A 27457-nucleotide genomic window follows, 5' to 3' on the forward strand; every position below is an offset into this window, starting at 1 on the left:
CATAGATTTTTTTCAAAAATATAGGTAGATTTTAATTGCAGGCAATGAAACCTACTCCTAGGCCATTATAACCTTTCAGGTAAGTAACAGGCTTTAAAAAAGTTGTCTAAATAGATATTTGCCCAAATGAACTCCAACAGCACAGAAGGTACATTAATTCTTTTAATGGTTCAAACATGGCAAATAAGGTGAGGTGGCTTTTTTTGGAGCTGGTATCAAACAGGTTAATTTAAAAGAAATCAATTAATAAAACTACCATTAAAATACCACATCAGCTGACAATGTTACCAGTAAAATCAGCAGCCAAAGGCAGGAAAAGTTGGATCTTCCAAGAGAATAAACCTGTAAGTGAAGAAATACATATCCAGAGGGTGTGTGTGTATATATATATATATATAATGTGCCTTTGTGTTTCTGCTGCCTTCACCTTGCCAGCTTGCGTCCCAAGAGCAGCCATGGGACAACGCACGCTGTGGGACAGGCTTGGTCCCGGTGATTGTGCCCTTATAGCCGGTATTTCCCCCATCACCCAAGAAAGGAATTGGGATGCAGAGTGGCAAACGTGGCCAGGCACTTGCCTGGATGTTCATCCTGCCCACTGCAATGGTGCAAGGCACCGTCCTCAGACACTGGCAGGGAGCAGCAGCTCTTTGCCCATGCAGACGTGAGGGGAAACCCTTACCTAGGGAAGCTAGTGGCAAAATAGCCCTCGATTGCCAAAGTACCAGGTCTTCACTCTCTGCCTGGGTATCTCCATTCAAAGGCGAAGGTTAACAACAAAAGAATAACAACCGGGACTTTTTCTCTGGGTCTTCTGAGCTTTTAGCCAACTTATTCACCTCTTGGTTGTGCTCGGTGTGAAAATTTAATGATTTTTATGGCCCATTTTAACATTTTTATGTCTTTTTTTTCTTCAGAAAAAAACCCCACATTTGGTGTAAGAATTAAAACAGTATTTCATCCTTAACTGCAATCACAGATGATGTATGGAAGAGAGCTGGCTGCATGTCAACTCAATATAAAGCCAGAATTGAATCTAACTTGGTCACTACAGCTGTGCATGATGTTTTATGGGGTGGGTTTTTTCATATCAGTCATAAATGAAGTGGAAACTGTGACAGTGCTAATTTTGTATAAAACAGGAGGAATAAAATGCAAAATGGGGGGGTTGGGGGGGGAAGAACCAGGATTACTATGCATTTTTCTGAGTCGTGCATTTAGATGTGCAGTCTACTGAAAACCCAACCCACTGTTGGATAATGAAACTACAGCAGTTAATGCATGATGACAGTCGCACCACCATACACATTAGTCGCAGCAATGGTTGACTGTTGGTATGGGTAAAGCTCTGCGCAAACCCCTTACCAGGGGGAAGAAGGGGAAGAAACCACATGCTCAGGATGAACCTTCAGCTCCTGTCTGAAAAACAGAGCTTCATCGCAATCCAGATGACTGTGGGAACGTGTCGGTAGAAAAATGCCTTTATGCCTTTCCACCATTGTGAGATGAAATGTGATGCTTTGAGAGCATCAGCATGGTCCCCCCTTTTTTTTTCGACCTAGCAACAGATTTTTCTGATGAAGGTTTTGAACATGGGATCGTGTTAGAAATGGAACTTCAAAGCAAAGCAAAAACTTTTCATGTTAGAAGAGAAAGCTGCTGAAATCATTGCTTTATACTCTCGTCTCGTGTTTGAGTTGTTGGGTTTTCTGCTGCCAGTTTTGAACAGAACCCCATTTTCACACTTTGTGTGACACAGCAAGCCCATCTCCTGCCGTCTTCACCACCATTCCCATCCTCCTGGCCTCCACAAGGACAGACACAGAAATGACTAGCCGCAGGCAGGCAAGACCTAAGTGAAAGGTGAATTTAATGAACATGTACATGTATAAAAGCTAAAAGTCTAAGTCAGTCACCAAAGCTTCCCCTTCTAGTCAAAGCATGGACTCTTCTGGAGGGCGTTTAACAGAGCCAAGTGGCATCGACCTTTGGATTTGCCTTTTTTTCACCTGTATAAACTCAGGTTGGGCTGCAGTGGCAGAGCTCCCACTTCTATGCAAATCCGTACAAATGATTGATTACCTGGAGAAAGGGAATAACCACAATGGCAGAAATACAATTTCTTAATTTGTGTGGCGAATTTAATTACCTGCCTGGGACATGGAAAAGGAAACTCGAAAAAAAAAACCCTCCAACCCCACCCCAAGCAACTGATAACCTTGGTGTTAGAGAGACAAGACATAGTGCTGCTGTGCCGAAATTTGCAGCTCCTGAGGGAACAGGAGGAGGAGGAAGGGGCAGGATGGATGGACCTCGAGGGCACACATGGGGAGAGCAAACCACTGCAAGGATGGGCACACTTTGGTCTGATGGACAGATGAGACGCGCAGAGGTTGGTGCTTCTGGAATAAACAGGCTCCTAAACCCTTCTGCTGGAACCTGCCCTAATTTCTCCAACAGCTGCAGAAGCAGCTTTAATCCATGTTTTGTCCCCCAGATTTTGCTCTTCTGAGGGCCCATTATGCTACCTGAATTTAATGGTATCCATGGCATTTCCACAATGCTTTCTGATGGTGCCGTGCAAAGAGTCAGGTTGCTAATAAAAATAAAATGAGTGGTGCTGGTTTTGCATGTGAATAGTTGCATTTAATGAAATCATCAAATGGAAAAGGATCATCCTTTTCTTTGCTAATAATTCTGGGTGCCACTACAAAATGCATTACCACAATCTATGTGGGCTTTTATACTCCAGCAGATGCCATGTGATATTATGCTGATGTGCCAGGATGGCATAGTTATTTTGCACTGTAAGGTAGCAGATAGGAATGACTAAAGGCCGGGGAAAATTTATGGTGGACATATGTGGTTCTGCATCCCTCCTCCCCAAAATTTTCAGAGTGCGTGCTTCGTTACCCTTCATTCTGCCGGTCTGCTTTTATTACTTAATTACTGGGTAAAACTATTACTCACTCTCTGGTCTCGGTGGCACCACAGTATCCGAATGGCTCGCAACCAAGAGCCTGTTATCATCACAGCATCCCTGTGGGGCAGGGAAGTGCATGGGGCAAACTGAGGCACAGAAGCAGTGCCCTGCTTGAGGGGATGCGGGTTATTAAAACTAAACCCAGCAGACAACTATTTTTAACAAAACTTGCAGGAACATGACGGGTTCGACGCTGCAAGCTGCAGTTTCAAATGTGATGGAAATTGGTTCAGACCTTACTGGCAGGGGAAGGAACTGCGGGACAGAGCAGCAAAGGGATGGACAATGACTTCCAAATAAAATTTCCCATTTCTGAGGGTTTCTACACTCTTTAGCATGTACTCCCTGCCTTGTTTTTCCTGCGTTCATTCTGTCCTTTAGAAATTTTTTTAAAGCCAGAAAGGGGATTTAGACATTAGAACAGCTACTGACCTGATACAAGTTAACGATTTTATAAAACACCTAAAAAAATGCTTTACTTTTTAAAAGATTGATGTTTCCTATTGTATTTTTTCAGTGCCAATTAATTACTTAATTCATTAGCAATGTAACACAAGAATAGTCTTTGAAAATCTGGTGCTTTGTGTAGATGCCTTTAATTATGGATAATTAAATACGGTGGAAGGACCTGATTATACCTCTGAGCATTTTCTAATCTAGGAATTGAAACATGCTCTTATACTCTTGAATGCATATAACAAAAGCTGAGCTCAACAACTACATGCACCAAAAAAAGATGGAAAAAAAAAGCACCCCAAAATCCAGACCAGCCCCAAACCCCACAACTAAAGGAGGGCACAAATTCCTGGGGAAGCTCAACGGCTTTGTGCACACCCTGCCTGCTTGAGTTCTCTGCACGGGGTTGTACCCAGTCCCTGCCTTCTCAGGGATACGAGCGGAAGCCCAAGCAAGCTCAACACGGAGATGCTGCAGCCAGCGAGCAAACATGGGCTCAGGGCAACTCGATGTTAACGCTTGCTAAAGTTGGGAACAGATTTCCAGATGGTCCTTTGTACATATGGCTGCAATAGCCAAAACTGCTAAAAAGAGCAAAGCAGTCTCCAAATGAAATCAGGGCTGACCTTGGAAGATGAAAACTTGCCAACACCAGAAGTTACTCTATTAGTTTGGCTTTGCATTCCTTCCCCTTTGCTTTTTTAAAAATTTGCTCCTCTTCATTCCTCCGCAGTGATCACAGTGAGAAAGTCAGCATCCACAGGGCCGTAATAACCAGCATTGCTGTCTCAGAAAGGGTTTTAATCTCAGAAGCAAGCCACGGAAATGTTTGTTTTGAAGACTGCATCACCCCAGTGCTTTCAAGACAGATCCCTTCCCTACCGCAGCTGAGATCCTGCAGTAGGGCCCAAGGAGGTTTATTTTTGGCTCTTTTTGTACTCGCTGGAAAAAAGTGGAGGGAAAGGAGGGGCACTGATGTCTAAATAAAGCCAATTTGTGCTGTCACGCCAGGCACCCTTGCTGTGTACGCCTTCCCTTCCTCCTCCCCCCAGCCTCTTATTTATACCACAGCCAATTCCTCCCAGCATCCCTGCCCCTCCTGCGCCCTCCGCAACCGATTGCCTTCTGCCTTAATTAAAAGCCACCAATTACAGTGCCGAGAGATAAAACGAGGCCGGAGGCTTTTCGTTGCTAGCGGCTAGTCCTGCTTGGCTGGCTGGGAGCTGACTTTTGCCGCTGGTAGCCCGGCCCAGCTCCCTAATGAACGGTGGGTTATGGATGCACCGAGCACTTATGCTGCAGAACGGGGCCGTTAAGCACCGTATCGCAAGTGAACCATCAGCCAGCGAGACTACTTATAGAGAGCACAGGCCAGGGCTGGGTAAACCTCCAGCGGATTCTTTTGAGAGCAAACAGCATTTATTTATCGCCTCGACTCTTATTTTGCATCCTTCTTCCCTGGGCCGTGAAGTGATTGCCAAACTCAGTGAATAAACTCTGCTGTCTTTATGGAAGATGCTTCTCAGCAGGAAAATTTTGGGAGAAAAACCAGGACAGGTCCTGTGAAACCTTCAGATGACACGAGGGGGGACAAATAAATGAGCTTCACACTGGCACTGATTGATCTGGAGACACAAAAAGACGGAAAATGTCACTCCTAACATGTGGGCTGCCTGTCTGCACTAAGTCGAAGTAGCAACCGTGACTTTGTGGCTGCTGATGTCCAAGTGTGGGGTGTTGCTCTGCCCCAGAGATCCTCTCCTGGGGTGCACAGCCAAAATCCTTGACACAGCAGGTGATTTCAGCTGAGAAATGTAAAAACTCAGCCACCACGAGGTGAAATGCACAACTAGACACTACAGCATAACAGACGTTATCGATGACACCCAGCAACATGGTGCCTACGTCATTTGTCATGATTACCTATCCGACGCTGCCAGAAAGGCTCCTTCCTATAGGCAAGGGGTCAGAGACTCACTGCCAGCCCCTCGCCAGGAGGTTACTTCCTCCCAACGTGATAGCAGTGGGGGTCACACTGAAAGACAGGGGTGTACCAGACCCCACAAAGACAGCAATAACACCTTATAAAAGGTGCCATTACTAAAAGGACATTAAAAGGTGCCATGCCTGCAAGCACCGCCAGACTCACTGCTGCTTTGACCTCACCAGTTTGGACATAATGAGCTTATGTGGGGGATTTTATTTAATTTTTTTTTCCCCCAACAGATTAGTAGAAAACAAAAAGCCAATGCTCTGTAGCCCCTTTGGTGACCCCCCATGGCAGTGACCTGCCTATTAATACACACAGCAATGGAGAACTGTTGGGTTGGCCCCACCTAGGAGTCTATATTCAACCAGCACATCCAATACTTGGTTTACTGCAGACTTCCCTATGCTAACGTTTTGTGTACCAGAGCAGGCTATGCCTAGAAAGCCAGATCCTCAGTCAGAAGGACAAAATGCACCCATTTCCTTGACGCACCTTGAGCATCACCTTCACATCTGGCAAATCCTATTCCAAGAAGGAAAAGCTTTCACACACTGCTTTGAAACCCCAGTGCAGCCACAAGGCAGGGAGAGCCCAGCCTGTTTGGCGGGCACAGACTGTCCCGGCTAAACTGCTGGTGCCTGTCAGCATCCCACGTGAACCTGCCAAGCCGCATCACTGCCGCTGCTCCCAATTAGCTGGTGGTCTCCTCTAATCTCGTCTCTGGCTACAGGATGGCCAAGGCGCTTTGTTTAACCTGCGATTAGGAGAGGAGCTTCTTGCTCGCTCACATGTGAACCCAAGGAGGGAAAGCGCAGGCAGCGCTTCCCTGAGATGGAGAAAACAAGCAGGGGAGAAGGGGCAATGCAAACCGCATAAAACACTACTGCATGCAACAGAGGAGTAAGGGAAGTCCTGGTTTTGTTGCTGGGGCCTTACAGTTCCTTCTTTCCAGGCCATTCCCCTTCCATCGCCACTCCTCAAGCCTTTAGATCCATAGATATAACTTAGGCTAAATCTGTCAAGAAAAGTAATCACCTTTATTTCACAGGTTGACCCACTTGGGAAACCCAAGGGGCCATTTGGGCAGGGAAGTCCCTCAAGTATGGGTGAAACTGTTCAAGAAGGAGCTCTGGGAAGTTCACACCAAGCAGCGGGAAAGCTGAACCACGCACAGCCCCTCTGCGTTTCTCAGTCCCTAACTCAGATTTTGGCAAGATCTTTTTGGCAAAAAATGGCAGCAAACCAAAGAACGCAGCGCAGCAATGTAGCGGGGAGGGGGTGCTGTGCAGACCATCCTAGCCCAGATGAGCAAGCTCCATTCACAGATAAATGCACCCCGGGAGGACGGCCGGCTGTAACTTCGCCGTTCAGACTCACCATTCGTCCCAAGGGGCAGTGCAGCCTCGCAGGGGCGACGGCAGCAGCACCCCCAATTTGGAGGGTGTGAGGCCAGCTTATACGGGTGCAGGAACTGGACCTGGCTATTTTTGCTTCTAGCAACTTTGTTGTCGAGCTGTTAGGGCAAATGAGACATGGGGGGGGCAAATCCTCAGCTACTGAAAAAGCACGGGTGTTTCTCTTGGAGCAAGGCAGCCAGGCCAATTTACACCAGTCTCAGGAACTGGATCACAGTGTATTTGCTCTCTAGGGGGACCACAAATGTAGCCAAGAAAAAACGTGGTTTCTGTGCAAAACATAGCAAATATATCTGATTGTTACTACTGTGGACACGTTTCCATTTTTAATCGCAGTTTTCCAAGTCCTTAATAATTATCATCTGACATTTCCTGTAATAATACATTTCTTTTTTGTTTGACACAGGTTGAAAAGTAACCAAAAACTCTCTCTCACCGCTTTCCTTGTAGCACAGCAAGGGCACCAGAGCCTCACACACATCAACTGAAGCGTGTCAAACAAAAGCAAGCTAAATTCATTCATCAATAGCTGGCAGCCACTGCCCTGATCCGTAACCCAGCAGGCAGGTCTGCGACTACAGTGCCGTTGGGAAGGGGCCAGCGCCCACACTGCCCACGTGACTGCTGGCCTCTGCTTGCTGGGAGATAAGGGTTGACACATCGGATGCTGCTGTGGACCCAGTTCAGATGAATAATCCTCATGCAGAAGGAGTCCCTTGGACGTCAGCGGTGGCTGCGATGAGTCAGAGATCAGAGAACAAGGCTTTTCTGGATGGAACACCCAACGTTGGCTCGGCCCTCATGAAATCAGAGCCTTTGACTTGCGAACTGAGCTGGCTCAGCACCGAAACGCTGCATGTCGGCTGCAGTGCGTTCCCCAGCCTCTGCTCAGACACAGCCCGAGGAGCTGACGGGGGGATTATTTACTCCCCGGTTTCTGTAGTCCCTTCTGTATGCAGTGAGAGCTGAGAGGGGACAGCATGAAAGCACGCTGGTATTTTGGTTCACAAGCCAGAAACCAGGCAAATGCACTGACCTGAGCTAATGAGACTCAGGAGTACTGAAGCAATATCGAACGAGGACTCTTCCACCCGCACCTCCTCACATTTCCCGTGCATTTCAATCAGACGAGAAAGTGCAATTCAAGGTGCTATTTTGCAAACAGCAAAGCCTGCGGGACTGATCCTGCAAGGTGCGGAGGGTTTCCCAAGAATCACTGGGTGCCAGCAGCCCTCTCCAGCCAAGCGTGGATGGTGGGAGCCCCAAAGGCACCTAACCCCAGAAGAGTATTTTAATCCCATTGTGGACCTGACTACTTATCCAGGCGAGGGTGAAAGCTGAGCAGGAAGGACATTTCCCATCGCAGTCGGAGCTATTTCTGCTATTCCTCTCCCACTCAAATGGGGAGGAAAAGTCAAAGGCGCAAACACTTTTCAGTTTTAATAAAAATCAGAGCAGGTTGTCTGAAACAATTAATCGGGCAAAAAGCCCCTTCATTTCTGTCTTCCCTATTTGAAATGTTCCAAATTATAAAATAAAGATCTACATCCAAAACCATGTCACCCCCTCCACACTCCCAGATTTGTGTCAGTTCATTTTGGAAGCACTAAAATGGGGCACCTGATCATTTCAAGGTTTTATCCCAACCTTTTTTAATGTACAAACAGCGAGTTTGCTATAATTGGACTTTTTCCCAGGGACGTTTCAGTGAGTCAGCATTTTCTGACCAACATATTCCCATTTTCTTCAAATACTCTCAACTGGCTGCAGTGAAAAAAGTCCAAGCTTTGAAAGATTGGAGAGAACTTCGTGTGCTCATCTCCGCACAGACCCCTTTCTCTCAATAGATCCCTGTACACGGCTTCAGTACTTTTCTTTTTGGCACATCGGCTCCTGCTCCATTTATTCTAACAAACATGAGCTCCCCTACCAGCACTACCTGGCACAAAACATTTTTAACTGGGACAAAAATGGGGCTTAGTTGACGTAAAATGAGTTATACCAGTTTCCATCAGTTGTGGGACTGTTCCATATCTAATTTTTTTTTCTTAAAACTACTTACTGAATTCCTTGTGGCAATTATGATTTCAGAAACAGGTACGAGTGGAATACGCACGTCCTAGAGCTTACCTGAAAAGAATAAACCTGGGGAGCCTCCATGCGCAAGAAATACAACATTGCTTACATGGTGCAGAATACGTGTGATGAGGCTGTAGGAGCTCGGGGATACCTAAGGGGAGTTTTGACTGCCCTTCCACCTTCCTAGGAGATGACTTCTAACCTGCAGTTGACATCTTTTGTGCAGTAATAAGGTTGAATCATACATACAATTAGATCACACACATCCTGACTGCATCGCAGACAGGGTAGATTTCAAACTCTGTTAGGTAGGACTGCCAGTCTGTGGTTTTTTCCATACTGTTTTGAAGGAGTTTTACCTTGATTTTTTGAGTTTCTACCATGAGCAAATTCTGATTTTTATGGCTTTAAGTTTCAAGAACTTGTGTACAAAAAGAAATGATAAGAAATACAGGCACACCTACACAGGGTTGCTAAGAGTGACCATCTTTAGCAATGAGACCCACCTAATACCTACACCCCAAAGGATGGGTTCCTTCAGTCCAGCAGAAAAGCAGTATGTCCTCAGGACACAGACAGAAGTTAGGAGGACTGTGGGGCTGTCACTGTCTTTGCTAATGACCTACTGTACCACCTGGGGTGCATCACTGCCCTCCTCCCTGCCTCCTCTCCTCCCCAGTCCCTATTTCAGGTGTAAGCTCTGCACCTCAAGTCTCTACACATGAAGTCTCCTGGTGGCTTAGTGCTTCTGGAGACAAAAATGATAAGGGGTAAGAGTGCAGTGGCAGCTTTTCTCGTGGAGAGACTCAGAGTTTATACTTATCTATACTGCTAAACAAAACAGGGCATGAGACTCTCCTCTGGCTCTAATGCCATGTGGCAAAGACTGGCCACATCCTCACTACCCAGCACTTCTCCTTCGACCTCCTCCAGACCCCAGGAGGTGCCCTCTTCACCCTAAGACGTAATTATTGTGTGTGCATTTCTTTGGACTACTTGAGTTAGCAGGAGGGCGGCCCTGCAGCCCAGCCGGGTGATGGTCCCTTAGCACCAAAGGTGCCATACATGCCTTGGGGTTGGGGTGAAGACACAGCTGGGTGGTGGAGCACACAAAGCCTGCTAAAACAGCACTGGCTGACTGCTGCGACTTACATGTGCCACCCATTACAAAGTGCTGACAGTCAGGGTCCCATTGTGGTCTGCCCAGCCCTCCTTTATTCAGCTGTACCAATATGGCCAGAGGTGTGAGGAACCGAACCACACCAACCCAACCAGCCAAAGCAAAGAAAACCACATCCTCGCCTCTTTTCCACTGGGCTTTTATTTGCTGATGACCAAGCTTAAGCTCTTCAGTCTTAGGTATGAATTCAGATCAACATTGCAGAAGGTTTTTCTAAACACAAACACAGAAAGCAAGAAATTATCCCCAACCAGCCAAGCTCTTTGCAGCACGTGCTGCAGGAATTGAGGCAAGAAAAGCCTCAGGCAGCAGGAGTGATGCCCTGGTGCTGAGCTCATAGACCTGCACTGAGAGCTGAAAGCACCCGTGGAAAGCCAGAGCATGAAGACAGCTAACCAAGAGGGAGAGGGGTGGGCCAAGGGGGTGGAAGGAAATGGATGCGATGTTTATGGGCAGAAGAGCATCTCTGGGCAACAGGGACCGGCAATATCTGACGGCATTCTTGGCACTGTACCAGCCTCAAGCCTGTCCTACAGGAACCTCCTCCAGGCAGCACAGCTCGACCACTGTCACACAGCAGTATCGCTGCCACATATAAATAACGTTCTTTCACCCTCACCTGGACGTGCTGTAACAAACTGTGGGTCTCTCTGGCAAACGGTTCTACCAAACTTGCACTTACTTTCATTCTGCCCAGGAGATACGCTCCATCAGCAAATCAGGGATAGAGATGAAGAAAAATGTACCTTAAAAATACTTTTTAGTCTCTCCAGTTGAAATCACTGGTGAGTTGGCAAGCATCACAGGTTAGGCTGATGTGCAAACATACAGCAGTAGCCAGAATGAGATTACTGCACTGACTTCCTTCACAGAGGTGCATAGATGTAGAAGAGACAGAAGGCTGTGGCTGAAATGCAGGCCTCTACCAAAGGAGCAGAGAGGATGGAGACGTAGAAAACGTGGAGAGAAGGAAAGGAAGCAGGAGGAGAAAACTTCTAAGTGCCTTTTTTAATTCTGTGTTTTCTCAGACTTGCTTAGCTCTAATCTTTAATTCATATTTTCATTACAGTTTCTTTGCTCTGTAAAGTCTGCATTTCATGTAAAAGGAGCAGCTCAAACATCAATTATTTGACATAAGTCAACCCCTTGTTAAAGTCCTCTACTCTACATACATGTAGGCTCCAATAAAAGAAGCATTAAACATTCATTAAATTAGAAATACATGAAGACAGTGTCTGCCACTCTTCTCATACAGATATGCTTAATAATCCCAACCTTCTAGAGCAGCAAAAGCAAACCCATATCTAATCCTTTTAGAAAGCCTGACCATGCAAAACACCCCAGTCTCCTGCAATTTGCCTATGAGTCACACAGAGACTATTAGCTCTTGCAGGTCAGATCCTCAGCTGGAGTAGATCAGAATAAAACAACGCTGCCGGCATTACACCAAGCGACACAGACTCAGGATTTGGCTTTAGGCTTCTCGCTGCAAAATGGTTTACAGCAATGTAATTGGATAATAATGTCACTTTTGGTCTTTTAAGTTACACCAAGAATCCGATCAGGTGGGGAATAGCAACACCACACCTGCTTTAATTTCAGTACTGCCCGGGCTGCTTGTGTTCTGCAAAAGGAACCTGGTTTCCCAACCTGAATCTAGGAACTTTTTCCCCCCAAAAACCCCAAACCCACTCCCTCCTCTACAATATACTGTCATGATGATAGTGGATCTTGAACTACCACTGCCATAGGCTTGTGCACACAAATTTCAGCAACATTCTCCCAAGGGGAAACAATCACTGATGAGCAGATGCTTCTTCATAAATATTTCTGAGTTTAAAGAGCAATGCAGACCACGTAACATGTTTCCCACATCTCTGCGAGCTGTGTCCACTTAATGAGAGCTTTGGAGCAAGTCCCATCCAACAAATGGTTTCTCATAATCCTCCCCGACTCTTCTCTTTAGGGTGCCTGTAGACATTAATTTTGAACTCTGCTGGGGTGGAAGCATGGAAACATGGTTAGGACCTGGGGTACAAATTCAGGATAATGGCTTTCAGCTCCTGCCTGGCTTTCGGCTGTCTGGCAGAGTCTTCTCCTGCCTTGTTTAATATGTGAAATATCCTTTTCTTGCTTCCTGGGCAGAGGAAGAGACCACAAATGCTCAGGAAGCATTAGCTGACCTGTGAGCATGCACTCAGGTCAAAAGGAGCTGCTGTCCCGCTGGCTCCCTACCGCAGCACTCTTTGAATTGAGCTTTTCCCGGCAGCGTCCCTGTCACTCTGACGCTACACAGTCCAGCAGCTACCACTTTGTGTGAGCACTGAGCTGTGTGATAGAGTTAATCACATTAAGCGCTGTTCAGTTTGTGTCTTTTTTGTTCTCTAAAGGCTTTTCCTCTCCCCTGCCTCTTTTAGTCTCTCCTTCTAAACTTCAGGAGGTGGCAGATTCAGCTCAGCCCTCCTAGATGCTATCCAGCACCCGGATGGCTAATTTTGGAAGGTTTAACCTCTATATACCTTTCCAAAGCTTTTCACTGTTATTAGATGACTCTTCCAACAGCTGTGTCCACAACGAGGAGGTCATAGTCTTGAGTCAGCAGGGCTTTTAAGCATCTGGGTAATCCAACTGTGTGAGATTTCCAAAAGCAATGGAGGGGTTAGCTCTTGACAGATGCTTACGTACCTAACTCTCATCAGCAGGTTCAGCATCTACATGCCTTTAACCACTTGGCCCAAAGTGATGGAGGTGAACGAGCTCCACCGAAAATAAATTTCAGTGAAATGACTTCTTTTTTCAAGGAACAGTAAAGCAAGTACTGAAGTATTTTGTCAGGTCGGTGACTGCCTGGCCCAAATATACCGCCTTGTTTTCAGTCTTGATCTTCTACCAGCTTTTAAATCAATCCTTTTTTTCCTCTGTTGGTAATCAAATCACTCCTTTAATCGAGCTAATAGGGCACCACAGTTTACATATTCCTGTTGGTAAACACAAAGAACATTAGCTGACAAACAATCAAAACTGCATCCTTTGTAGTCTCAACCTTCCAAAACCACTGATTTTCATAGCTGGCCATGAAGCCTCGGTGCGCTGGGCTCTGTCATTGCAATGTTAAGGTGGCTTCTACAGGCTCTGCAAAAATGGAAGCCAATTCATGATTTGGGGTGGCATCGCTGCATCAGCACAGCAGCACTAAGGTGTCAGCTGTGAAACAACCGCCAGCCCCCACGCGCTGGGCAAGTACTGCCCGAAGAGGAGCAGGTCCTTCCCGTGACCCCTCAGCCTGACATCTGGATGGGGTGGTGGTGGTGGGGTCAACTGAGTACCCAAAAAGCTGGCTGGCTGCCATGAATACTTCATCCACCAAGAACGAAGAAGGGTGATGCGGCTACGCTACGCCACTGGCTTCGGTCTCCGGGACCGATGAAGAGGATCGTGGAGTCCAGCAAAGTCCGGCGTGGGGGATACATCTTCTTCCTGGCTGGCCGCATTCAACTTGCATCTGCACAATCAATCAGCATATTGCATAGACTTTGACTGAAGGGGTTTTAACTGCAATCTTAAAATCTGGCCATTTCAGGAATTCCTGAAATAAATTAGAAGAGGAATTTTATTTAGTTGTTTTTTTTCTAAAGGAATCTCCCCATGGCTCCAAACCACCGTTTTCCATAAAGTAAATGAATATGAAGTCTTCTCTCATCCTCTTGCCACATTTTCTGTGTCATCTTTATCCTGCAACAGTTGTATATAATCAAATGGCAGACAAAACATCCTCTCCCCAAAACTTTCCTTTTTTCCTCAAACTTTTAGTAATTTTTTTCCACACTTCATTGATTTTTTTGTCACTGATCATGGTAGAAGCAGATGCTTTCCAAAACAATGACCTGGAGATTCAGTGATCCACATCTTGCAGATAAATAACAAGCTATATTTATGCAATAAAGCACAGGTAACTTAATATCCAGGCACTGGATTATTCGATATTGAAATCTTGGCACTTTTCAAGATAGCTGATAATTTGGAACAATAGAGACCACATGGGAAAGTTCTTTTTTCCAATATTGGTTAACAACTTGCATTGTTAATCCATTACCTTCACCTAAAATACAATAAATAATTTACATTTATATGGAGCCTTTTGTCCCCCAAATCGCAAAGGGTTTTGCAAAATAAACACATCACATTGCACCCCTAAGACAATACCTGGGCATTGATTTGGTTGCCTCCCTGATTCAGAAAGAAGAGTCCTGTTCACTGACTGCATCACCAACACCTCGTTCTGTGGCATCTAGATTTTCCTGGGAGGTCTACCCACCCAAGTAGTAATCAGGATAAACCCTGCCTAATTTATGAATGTAAATGAAGTTCCTGAACCAATTTTCACCCAGCGCGTGGCTGGGCAGGACTGGAACAGCCTGGCCTGGGGGCTGCCTGCCCATGTCCCGGCACCAACTCCCCCAGCTGTCCACAGTGGAACTTTTCCAAAGGGATACCCCTTCAGCCCTTGGGGACTTCCAAAAATCTCCCGCTTAGAAAAAAGGCATTTCTACATACCGCTTGCTAGGAAAAGGCAGCCTTGCAGGTCAGCCCCTGGGTGTTGTTCTACACAGTGGCGTGCAAAATTCACTTAGGGACACATGTAATGCATATTTGTTTGCTAAAGGAAAGGTTGCCCTTGGCTTCGATGAGCTGGGAAAATCATCGGGGGTTTTCCAGGCAAAACACGCCATGTTACGGAAGGAACAGGCTGGGCTGCAGAATGCTTATTTCAAATTAACTCAAACAAAGAAATAATGAGCAGCAAGTTTATATTCTCAGTAAATTAAGAGAGATATGCAGCTTTATATGCATGGAAATAAATTATTATTTACTCGCTTTTGTGCTCATGCCCTCAAAGATGAAGACATTTGTATGGAATTATTAATATTTATAGCATATTACAATAAATACCCATAAGAGCTTTGCCTGAATACAAGCTATTTTACTGAGGCAAAATCTGTTGAAGGTCAAAGGGATCTTTTACTTGTGTGTGGAGGGCAGGATCAGACTCTTTACTTTGAAATCTGTATCAACTGTGATAATTTAAAACTTTAATTAAAGACTCAGTGACAGATTATCTACAAAACGTCTTCCTGCTGCCCAGTATTTCATCACGAATGTCTCCAGAAGCCCACGCTAACGTGAGTAAGCACACTTGCCAGGAAGTATTTCATTGTGGACATGTTAGCTTTTATCTGTCTTGTTGGGTAACAAATTCTTTTGTTGAGGATTGGTGGCAACAAAAATTAAATTAAAAGCGAAACCAGACCCCAAAACAGAAATTTATAATGCTTATTCTGTTCATCCCTCAAGAAAATGAAAGTGCCAAGGCAAAGTCTATTTTAGCAATTGCATTAATGTATGTGTAAATGGGTGAAGGCGCCTTTGAAATGCTCTGAAAAGAATTTCACACTTTAGAGAGGAGAAGAAGTTAACAATTCTATTGTGGCATTTATTGGAATTTTTAAATTAATTTCCCCGACACAGCTGTGCCATAAAATCCCCCATGATGATGAATTTTTGCTAATGTTGAGATTATTTTTGGATACAATTCTGAAGGAGCACTTTGTAAAATCAGGAGAACACGGGTCGCCGGGAACTCTGCGCTGCCCTTTCCTTGCCTCCACTCACCTCCAGCTTTTCCCCGAGTAGCTGCGAGGCTGGTAATTTGAAATTGCATCTGGTTTTTCTTCCACAGGGCAGCAAACAGGGGACGGATGCACAAGTGGTGTGAAGCTGAGCCCCCTTAGAGCAGTGGGCAAAGATTGGCGTGTCACTAATGCAGCATGGCATTGGAGGAAGGCCCTCCGAGGCCACCTGAGGACTCCCCAGTGGAGCACATCTGCTCACCCCCCCCAGAAAGGGCATGTTGGGAGTGGGTGGTTTCGGCCTAGAACAAACAGCACTGGGCAAGGCAAAATGCAATGAATTTCTCCCTTTGTGCACAGCAGTAGGTGAGAGTTGTTTGGAGCTGGCAAAAAGAAGAGGAACCCATTTAATCTGGATCACAGATTAAACCAGATTAAGAGACGTAGGTGACAATACAGTGGATATCCCCCCTGGTCCCTGCATCCTCACCAGACCACATCCAAAGGGTTGAAGGAAACGTAAAGAGCGACCTTGCAGCAGTGCATAAGGAAGGGCTTTAAAAACCACACGTCCCACCAGTAACGAGGCTCAACCCGCAGCAGCAGATGGACTTATGGGGAGGGACAAGCAGAGGTTTGGAAATGTAAAGTTGATGGTCAGGTGAGAAGAGCCAGGGGAGGCAAGAGTAACACCAGACAGGCACGTCTACAGTCCTAGGCACAGGAGGATGGGGACCTCGTGGGGGATTTTTGCTCAGAAAGGCTTCGGTGTAAGCAGAGTGGATGGACGTTCTCGTTGAACTGCAGGAGAACCTGGGGGGCAGGAGGGATAGCACAGATGGTAGCAGCCATGAGCTTGATTTTAACTGTGATAGGCAAGTTTTAGATCCCGCAGAGGAGAGAGTTAACAATAGCTGACACACTTTTGTCTGGAGAAGTCACAATGACTAGAAATAACAACTCGGGGCCATAATTCTGCAGTCTGTCACTACCAGGAAACGTGAAATCCAACGACCTTTCATCTCCACGACAGAAATGCTGTGAAGCACCTGGAGCCATCACCCTTAAAATCCACTCTGACAAATTGGACAATGGGACACGAAGGAGAAAACGTCCTCACGCTCTCTCACCCCCAAATTTTAGCCTCCCAGTGAACTCTGCCTGCTCCATATATAATGTGGTATCCCTTGCCGAGCAGAGCCAGCTTTGCACGAGCTACAGCATTTAGCAGAACACGAGATAACAATTCTATTTCTTTTGACAATAAGAAATAAATCTCTAACACCACTTGTTCAGACTGCTCTTAAATGATGGTAGAGGGAGGGAGATTGATATTGGCTTTTTATGAATCTTCAGGTCAGGTATGTTAGAATCAACAGATTTTTGCATTAACTTCACTGCTTCACAGCACTTTTGCCCTTGGCAAGACATAATTAAGAAAGGCATGAAAATCCATCTGAATGTATCGAGAGGAAATTATTCTCCTGTTAATGGCAGCAACAGCTAAACAAGCAGGCAAGCCACGCTGCTAGCAGAGTGCAGCAAATGATGCAGGGCTGGGTTTTAACCTCAAATGAGGATTTTCCTTACCAAAATTTTAAGGAGTAGCTTTTGAAATGAGGATTTGCACTACATGTTGTTCTGGGGATTAACTCCCCGCCCCCCCCCCCCGCCAACAGCTGTACCCCTTGAGCTCTTCTGTTTGCCAGTCTAAAATGATGACCACAGGGACTGAGACTAAGCTAAAATCTTTTCATCACACTGAAACATGGCACTGTAACTGTCTTCACCACTTTGGTAGAAAGTAAAAGCTTCTGGATGGAAGGAAAAAAACAAATAAATTAAAAAAAAGGGGGGGCGTTCAGTCATTTAAGTGGGTCTGTCAGCTTGTGTTATCTTCATGCATTTGTGAAACTGAGCTTTAATTGACTGGCTGCAGTGGAGAGCTGAAAGATAAAATCATGGTCTCAGGATGAACAGACAGCTCAAAGTGTTGCGATCCTCATTCATCAGGATGTGTCTGAGGGATTCAGAGGGGGAAGAGACACAGCAATGTCTGTTACCCTTTCACATGAAGCTCCCAAAATGTAAGAGGGAGGCGAAGGGTGCCCTCCACACTAGGAGCCACGTCCAAGAGCAGTAACAAAATTTGCTCATCAGATTCCCTGTGACAATCTTGGCGCCTACTAATTCCTATCGCTGTGTGAATTACATAATTTCTTTTTGTCAAGGATAAAGCCAAAACTACAAGCATTAGCCAACTATTAGCCAGTCAGCTCCAGCTGCAGCAGGAGGAGCAGAAAGCCCTGATAGCTGGGGCGTCTTGTATCTCATCCCTACAGCCAGACTGGGATGCAAGGAGGGGTTCAGCTCCCCTCCACAGTACCCTCCATGTAGATATGCTCCTCAATCCCAAGGAACAGCCACACCACTGCACCGCCTCTCCCCTTCATCCACCACTGGCTCAGAGCTGTGCTGCACGCCCCAGTCTCCCTGGCCCCAGAGACCAGGATCCCCAAGGCATGCAGGCTGCTCTTAAGAGGATGGTGAGGAATACTTCCCTGCCTAAAACAGGTTTCAGAGAACTTTATATCTGTATCTCCAACAGATGAGTGAAGAGAGGAGTGGAGAGATTTGGCAAAACCACGGAGGAAGCCTCCTGGCTTCTAGCTGAGGGTTCTACACTGTGCCCTGGAGCCCCTTCAGTGGGTGGCTGATTTTCCTTCTGTCCTCCTGTCCTCGCTCCCATCAGTTGGAGCTGCTTCCTTCCCTTTCCTCCTGGTTATCTGGGCACTCTGACTGTTTTTGGAAGAAAGATGCTGCCCACTCCCAGTCACTAGGGATGTTGGGGACTGCAACACAGAAAGCCACCGACCCCCAAAGTGGCGCAGTCTGGTTATTGGGGGAAATGGTCATGGTGGTGAAGGGCTGGTAGGGAAATCCAGCAGCTCCTGGACCTGTGTGAAGCCACCTTTGAGTCTGCACTCCTGGGAAGCCTGAGCGATACTCACAGTTTGGATTCATGTGACGCAAACCAGATGGGACGGAATCGGCAAGTGCTGCCACTGTAAATGGGGGGATTCCGCATGCTATCCTATATGCTATGGGAACATAGAGACCAAACACACACGAGCGGCGTTTGTTCGGGTGTAAGTGAGTCTGAGCTACAGTGCCTGTCACGGCAATGGCCAGTGTTACCCCTCCCAGTCATCAACCCAAGACATCAATTTTGTTGAGTGTGATGGGAAACCTCACACCCAAGTGCAGCGGGCCATATGCAAAGGTGGTGGCTAGAGGTGGTTAACATACCTTTACTCTGAAGTTCATCATCAACAACAACAACAAAACAATGGAATTTCCTATGAACATTTTCTGCTTTTCAACAGAAACATAAAACTCTAAATGAAAACCTTTCAAAACATTTTTGAGTGAAGATCATGGTTTAATATACACCTCAGGATTTAAATTTTGCCAATTCCTTCAGTAAAAATATTTTGCATTTCCAACTTTTTGCTTTTTCTCTGTCTTAAAGAGCAGAAAATGTATTGAAAATGTTATTTCTTTGTTAACATTTTCATTGAGATCCAAAAGCAATCCATTACTCTTATCCAGCAGTGGTGATGCATGAAAGAGGAAATATATATGGATCGTGAATTCTAAACACAAGATGATGAGTCTAAGTAGCCATTTCTTATATGTTAAGAAAGCCATGAAGAGGTTTATGTGAAGCTAGATCACCTTTTAATCTGTTTTCATATCTACGTTAGGAGAAAGGTGCTTTTCGAGAGACATATGTGCATACGGGCTGCAGTACAAGACCAGGAAGACCTTGGAAACAGATTTATTTTCCAGAGAGATAGTTTCAGTCATCCCCAAACCGTTCTTGAAATATTGCTGAATCAGACTCTAATTCATGAAATCATTTCCGCAGGACAATGAGGGCCAACGCTACACAGACTCCAGCATACAACTAATGACATTACAGGCTTGGTGGGTGTCTTACTGGCCCCAATGGAAGTTTTGCCATTGATTTCGGTGAGTTTTCCCCTGGTCTAAGGTAATAACCATTGGTTTCTTAATTTAGGGACAAAGACTCTCTCTTTTCGTACATACTTGATCTCATGTTAAACTAATTATGAGAAAAAAGCAAAGACATGAAACGATTATCACCGATACCAGGACTCAACCCTATAAAGCCTTACTCAAGTCAGCAACTCCATCAGCTTCAATGAGAAGACACAGGCCAGGAAGGGCAGCCTTAATTTTCATGGTTGCCACCTCATAACTGAAGCCCATGCACAAGGAGAAGTAACAGCCCCAACGCCGGCCTGTGCCAATGGAAGCAAATCTCCTGACCATGCATCAGTAACAACATTTTAATAAAATGTTTCCTTTATATCTCTTTGTTAAAGCCAAAACAGTACTTTCTTACCATTTTTGCAGACAGGACAACACTGTTCTGGTTCATAGACTGGGTTGACACACTCAGGAACTGCGCAGTCTGCTACAACACAGTGAACTTCATTGCTGGGCTCGCAGCGACACCATTCGCATGGCGAGGGCTAGGAACAAATCTAAAATTAGCCCATTTCATCCTGCAGCTCACAAGTTTGCAACATTTCTATCTTGCCATAAGATAAACATATCAGCGTTCAATACCTCTTGACTGCATTCATTCATCATGGGTAATACAAATTAACCTGTGGGACAAAATAGCAACATCTGAAACAGGCAACCAGAACATTAGAAAAACCACCAAGCATGATACTTGTTTTCCCAGAAAGGGTGTGGGGTTTTTTAGCTTTCATGAGACTTTAGGTCCCTTCATCAAAAAGACCAACCTGAAGCCACTAGGTCATACCTCTGCTCTACCCATCTGTTGTTATCCTACACATCTGGCCGGGAGGAGAGCAGGGTTTTTGGAAGATCATGAGTGGTGGTTCATCCCAGGAAGAAAGGACAGGGTGATTTTCCAGGTCATACTCATATCTCATGTAGAGCACCGCTGCCAGCAAACCCCAAGCTGTCAGACAGGTGCTGCTGGGGTTGCCTGTCCATCCACCAGCCTGTCGATGTGCTTTCATTCCCGCTTTTCAGAGCAGAGGAGAATAGTGTTGCTCTTGGAGAGGCAAAACCATTTTATTCTGTGTTTGTGCAGCACCTGCATCAGGGGTCTGTAAGCACTCCCATAACATAACCATTAGATCTGGTCCTGGCCCCACTCCTGCCTGTCTCAACAAGGTTTGTGAGCAACTGCCTCACACAGAATATGTAAATAATTCAGAGCTTGAACAATTTTGCTGAAGTCAGGGAGTTCTGGATTAAAGCACCCAGCTAAATGGTTTCGTTTCAGCTCCATCAATTCAAACAGCAATCTCTATCTACCTCCAAATAGAGAGTTGTCACTGTCTCACCCTTTGAAAAGCTGTGGAAATCTGCTGAAAAATAGAAAGGTCAGTGTTTTAAGGTTCCCAGTGTCCTTATGTGTGCACAAGTGTGATGAAAGGATGACAACAGAGCTAAGAAAGGAGAATAAGAGGAGAATTTAAAAGGAAAAATAACTTCCTTTCAGTACCTCTAGGTTCAATACTTAAGTGCCAATTCCTCAGCAATGGTAGATCCATCACTAACACTTCAACGAGTAAATGTGGGTATCGGAAAAAAATCTGCTTTCTGTTGCATTGGTGGGAATCTGCAGCAATGGGAATTCCTCCATATTAAAAAAGAAAGTGAGATGGAAAGGAAAGGAGGATTCACCCCCATGTGTTTCAGACTCCAGTGATCCGTCACTCATTTCTACAAGACACATAAAACCTGTGAGCCCTGGTTCTGGCAGGTAAAAAGCTTTTCAGTTCACCTCTAAGAAGCTCCATATGTCTTGAGTCAAATAATTTATTCTCAGGAAATTAATTTCTACCTTAAAATGCACTAATTAAAGCTTCCCTTGCTTTGTCTCAGCATCTGCAGTCTATAATTCCCATCACCTCTCATTTGCTCATGGCTTTGGCAATTTAGATAAAATCAGCACTCCTTGAGTAAGGGAAGAAGTCTGTGGAGGTGGAAATCCTCTCTCTAATTATCTTTCCTCATTCAATCCTGCTTTGATTTCTGTCTGAAGCACCAGGAATCTAAATTCATTTGGCTGACATTTCTTATTCAAGGCTATTTAATAAGAAGAAACAATACAGAAGAAAATAGACAGACCTATTTGCTGAGGGATCAATAAGAAAATTGCTGCTTTGTTTTTACTCATTTTAATCACTAATTATATGGAGCAGTAGAACTAGATCTTGTGATTTGTGGAGGCTTTCACTGATGTATCCTTCAGGACTTGTCCCCATCTTCACTACTACAGTGGCTGCAATGCCAAGAAATATGTGATGCATTTCCAGGACTGCAGCCCAATCAACAGCTTAAAGATGATCAGCACAAGTAGAAGATGCCCCTGAACAACTTTGCAACTGAGTAAATGAGACACGACACACACATCTTTTGCTTGTGCAGCCTGAAAATGACACTGTAATAAACCATGATGTTGCTTGACACTGAAAACAGCTTTTCAGGAGGGAAGAACCGCACACGAAGAAGGAAAGCACACCTCGGTGGTACAAGGAACGAGCAGCCAGCAAATGAAAAGGCTGCTTTGGCATGAATGACAAGACTTTTCTTGGCCACCTCCTCTTCCCCATCTTATCAAGTTCAAGGTACTTGGTCTTGCCTCTAGGATCTTCTTCTATCTGACTATTTTGGTCAATCGCCGGTGCCCCTTACTGTGGCTCTTACCCAGATGCTCACCTCCATCAGTGACTCCAGGATTCCTGTCCACTTATTTTATGAATGTTTAGGTACTTTCTCCCATGGGATGTGCTTTGGGATCTGATTTGCAAACCCCTGCCCTTTCAGAAAGGACTTTGCCCAAGGACTCTGATTGAGCGTCTTTTTGCTGTTGTCTGTATGCTCTGCATCCCTGCTCTTAATCTCCCTGGAGCTACCCTTTTTGTGAAATAACTATGGGACATTGGCCAAAAAAGTCCTCTATTTATTTACATAGGCATTATGTAGACCAGGCAGCAAAATGACAAACTGGGAACCAGTGAATAACAGGGAACCAGTGAAAGATGTCCCGAAGTTTTGTTCCCTTATTCTTCCACCTACCTCATCTGCTCTTATTTTTCTCCAGATCACAGTAGTTACTCTTTTGTGGTCAGTGATGTTCCCACCCACGTGCTGCTGCTTCACTTGCTGTCTGTCCCAGTACAAGTACTGCTCATGATTAGGAGCATTTCACAGGATCCACTAGGCAGCTCTGTCAATCTTTGCAAGTCCCAGAATCTGGATTTAAAGATTTATTCCCCCTGGAAGAGGGGTAGTTTACACTTTTGTAGTCACTGAATTTCAAACACCAGCAAACACCAGTGCCTGAAAAGAAACTCTTATCCCTACTGAAAAACAAGGTTGAAAAAATACAGAGGGTTTCTGAACTATGAAGGAGCGAGGACACAAATCAGAGTCTATGCCATTCCCACATGGACAGTGCCAATGCTTTATTGGTGTCCCTTAAACTGATATTCTAGAAAAAGTGTTAAGACTAAAGGATCATAAAAGGATTGGGCCAGAAGATGATTTATTCACTCCACTTGTCCAAGGCAGAATAATCTCTTAGAAGACTCTCTAGGGAAGGATTTGTTAGAAAGGATTTCAAGAGATGTTGGTGCAGAAACATTCTTCTCACCACTGTCCAAAAGGAAAGGATGTTCACGGTGCCCAGCCATAACACGGATACATGTCCACACAATTGCATGGTCCCTTACTGTTCAAGGTATGTTTTAAGAAACAGACCTATCATTAAAACCAGCGGAGCAAACTGGGTCCTTTTGTAGAAGGTATCAGTACAGCATTTTGACTTAGGAAAACTGGTGCAAAGCACCTGAAATTCTTTTTACCTGATTTTCACTTACAACGGGGCTGAGAGCACTAACCCTCAGAACTAGTGAGGAAATACATTCTTTGATGTTGTTGTCAGTGTAGGGGCCAAGTCAAGCCAAGTTGGTGGGAAGCAGACATGGCCAACATCTAACCATCCTTCAAGGGCTTTTGAGAGCAGATGAAGTGGGACACAGAGCACAAAGGACTTCCTCAGTCTCAGCACTGACCCTGATACACCTCTCCTTCGGCCAGTCACTTCAAAGAGACCAAGGAAGCACAAGGATGTGGACCCTGAACGCCCCTGTTTATAACCACACCTAAGATCACGGCCCACCTTCTATTTCTCTTCTGTTCTATTGATCTCAAGGAGGACTGTCACCCCAGGTTTGGCTAGGAGAGCAGGTTAATCCCCTACTTCTACCAGGGGATGGCTCCATCCCACACAGCGGGGCAGCCAGAAGAAGGAGCCAGCACTCATTCGGTTGTGTGGCTGGAAAACCTTAGTCTCAGGTGCTGTCAAATGGGAAACATCTGCAATCAGCTGAGTTTGTTAACAAAGAAAGAAGGAAGGAGAATTAAAACAGAGAATAGAGAATACACATGGCTAATAAAGATTTTATGTGCATGAGCATATAATGATAAACTTGATAGATGATATAAACAAACAAAGAAGGCAGCAAAGGAAACAGAATGAAAAACAAGATACACCCTGAGCAGGGGAAATGAGGAAGTCAAACAAGATGTGGATACTGTATCTCCTGATCTTCACTCTCGTTCCCATACACACCGACTCCCCACCATTTTCACCCTCTTCTTGGAAGCAAATGCCAGCACATGTAGGAATTATGATGGCTAACATCATCCAGCTACTCCTTACAGTGATAAGGCCTCCCTCTCTTGTGGGGTTGGGCACCACGCCAGTCCTTCTTTAGTCAGCTACTAGGTTTCATGAAATCACAGAAATTTCATACCTCTGACAGGTCTACACTTGAGGGCTCCAGCAGGCCCTCAAGTCATCCAGAAGAACTGGTGGACAGACAAAGAGATCGCATGATCAAACAATTCTTCAGGAAAATATCCTAAAATACTAATTCTTCCCAAACTTAAGGGAGAGGTGGAGAAAAGAAAATGGAAAATTGAATTCAAAACTCACATGTCTAAATTTACTTTTTTATGCCTTCCTACAGCTGAAGAGATCTGAATAAAACATTTTTTTTAGACCAAGGCGGCTGGTACAATCACACAAATAAACGATACACAAAACTTCAAGTTTTAGGCATGATGTCACAAGAAGCTTCTGCAATACCTAAGCTTTACTGTATCTGAGCCATCTCATCTAGTCATAGAAATTCTCTTGTCTCAAATACTTACTGAACCTCACCTGTATTTCACCCTTAGCTCATGCCTTGTCCACAACTACAGCATCCTAAGCCACCTCTCTGCTGCGCCAAACATGTGAAAGACTTTTCTATAACATGGAGATTGCCCTGCAAAAGCTTATTACTGAGTAGTAAGTATTGTCCTTGAGTGAATGGAGGAAGCATATATATATATACGAAACATTATATTGCAGCCCTCCTCTTCCCTGCCTCCAATAAGGATTTCTCTGTCTACGCATTTGCTTGTCAATCACTCTTAGCTGCTTCTACACAAACATCTCTAGGGAGGTGGAAAGGGAGTGATTTACCTAAGACAAACGAAAAACTCTGAAGATGACATCTGATTGATACTTTTTCTTTACCTGTTTGTTCTGTCAATTAGAAGCAATTTTCCTCAGGTTTTTGCTCTGCTGACACATTCACCACGCTAACTGTGGTTTCCAAGTGCACTCATTTCAGTCCTATATGTGGGCTGTCACCCAGCTCAGAAGAGATCTCGGACCGAGTTTTAAGGCTGCAGACTCCTGTGATCAGCTGTGATTAATCCAGTTGGCTTCACTCAGACTCGGAGTCTGAGGCTCATACCCCTCTAGCAGCTGGGAAAACGGTGTCTGAGACCAAAGTGTTATTTGGTACCTAAGTATTTCAAGAGCCAGTGGATCTTGCATCATTAAAAGAGACTATACACAGACCTGTTACTCCTTGAGACTTCCCACTCTATGAATTTAGATGCCAGATCCTGATTTCCTCCAGGCATATTTAGTAGAGCCACTTCCTGACACTTTGGACCTCTCCTCACCTTTTCCAGAAAAGACTTTGAATTGTGTGGTACTTTCTTCGTACCTGAGTTTTCAGCCTTGTGGAAGAAAGTTTACATCTTTGCTGAGGCTAGCGTACAGGCTGCTTGCAGCTACTTCAAATTCTTGCCATTGCCCTCTAGTCATCTGTTCTGAGATCCAGTTATCAGGATTTATTGGGCTGCTCTCTTCCCCCTCCTTCCTACACTCTCCAGCTAAGCTTGAAGAGGGTATTTGTACAAGAATGTCCCATAATCCCATACTCGAAGACTTCATCTCATTGACAAGGTGCCATGAAGTGGTCACGTAAGGACTATGTCCTTGTGCTGTCTGACTATTGCACAACAGCCCTTCATCAATTATACACAACTGCTAGCAAACAACTACAGAGCAATACAAACTTTACAACTATTATATCACAAATACTTGACATTTCTTTTGAGGAAGGAAATAGAAAAGCTTCATGTAAGTGTTTACAACCATCTAATCATGTTACAATAGACACATACTGATCATCATGCAGAGGCTGTTCAAGTTGGTAGAAGACAATCTAAGTATTTCAACTGAATTGAATAGACCTGCAAACCTTAATCAGGCATGTTAGCTCCCACCTCCTTCAAACAGCGAAAGGGAAATGGTGCATAAGTATATGCCTTTTCTAGATTATACTGCAAAGGGAAAAAACGCTTTTCATGGTAGTTTTACTGAATACAGAGTTGCAATGATTTCTCCCCCTTTGAGAACATGTTAGAAAAAGAAATGCAAACCCCTTAAAAAAAAGGAGATGCCATCATCTCCATTTCTACTGATGTCAAGGCAGTTTTGAATGCAATGGATCTAACCTGGTACTTCCGCACACATTTGTCAGTACCTTGCCTTAGATTTGGATCTGCTAGCTGTATCCACATGCACCTCCTGCCTACGTGTCCCCGGGAAGGACTGGATGTGTCCAATCCCCTGCGAGTGCTGGACTCCAAGAGAAGTAAAGCTGAAAACCATCGCTGCTGGCAATCTCTCCATCTTTTAGTTTTCAAGAGACTGTGTGCCAGCGCTCATACAGATAATCGCATTCAGCCTCTCCCCTCAGACAGGCTCAACTGATAGCATCCTCCTCTATGCAGATAAAACAGCAGGAAAAGCAGAGCAATGTAAAGTGAAGTCTGTCAAATTGGGCACTTACCTCTTAAGAGTAGCTATAACTTTTAATGACACTAAGGACAATGGCAATTCTGATGGAAATGATTTTTGTAGCTACAGTTTCAGGTGGTGAATTTATTGGCAGGAAGCAAGGAAGGGGAGAAAGTTAAAAAGGACCTGATGAATAAAATCGGAGGCAAAAATGGTTTCCGCATTACAGCTGAGGTGGGAAGTCATAAACCGGGGGAGATGAATAAAAAAGAAACCGGGATAGCATTCATTGAAGATACTCCTGGAGTCAAAATTAGAATCATTTTCATTGTTATTGAAATTGCCTGTGATCTCAGGCAGATTAGCAGGAGATTGCAGGGAAGTCCAGAGAAAGCTTTCAACTGAGAAATTTTGCAGGTGCCAAACTGCAGAGAATGGGCTAGCTAGCGAGTCCCACCTGAAGGCCAGACTGAAATCAGCCCACTCCTCTTCTGCGA

At 44.9% G+C, this 27457-nt stretch overlaps 1 protein-coding gene across 2 annotated transcripts in view; it reads right to left on the bottom strand.

Annotated features, from left to right (window-relative positions):
- Nucleotides 1-27457, bottom strand: part of VWC2L (von Willebrand factor C domain containing 2 like) — a 55447-nt gene that overhangs the window by 13357 nt on the left and 14633 nt on the right. Inside the window, exons 3-4 of one of the 2 annotated variants that reach the window (XM_052792656.1) lie at nt 20163-20292; nt 9629-13689 (exon numbers count right to left, since the gene is read on the bottom strand). In XM_052792656.1, coding sequence (XP_052648616.1) covers nt 13664-13689; nt 20163-20292 — 156 coding nt within the window. In that variant the 3' untranslated portion in view covers nt 9629-13663. Of the gene's footprint in view, nt 1-9628; nt 13690-20162; nt 20293-27457 lie in introns of those variants that run through there. The other variant, XM_052792655.1, reaches the window with a different exon arrangement.

Source organism: Harpia harpyja, chromosome 7, assembly GCF_026419915.1.
Source record: "Harpia harpyja isolate bHarHar1 chromosome 7, bHarHar1 primary haplotype, whole genome shotgun sequence".
In the NCBI taxonomy this organism is placed as follows: domain Eukaryota; kingdom Metazoa; phylum Chordata; class Aves; order Accipitriformes; family Accipitridae; genus Harpia; species Harpia harpyja.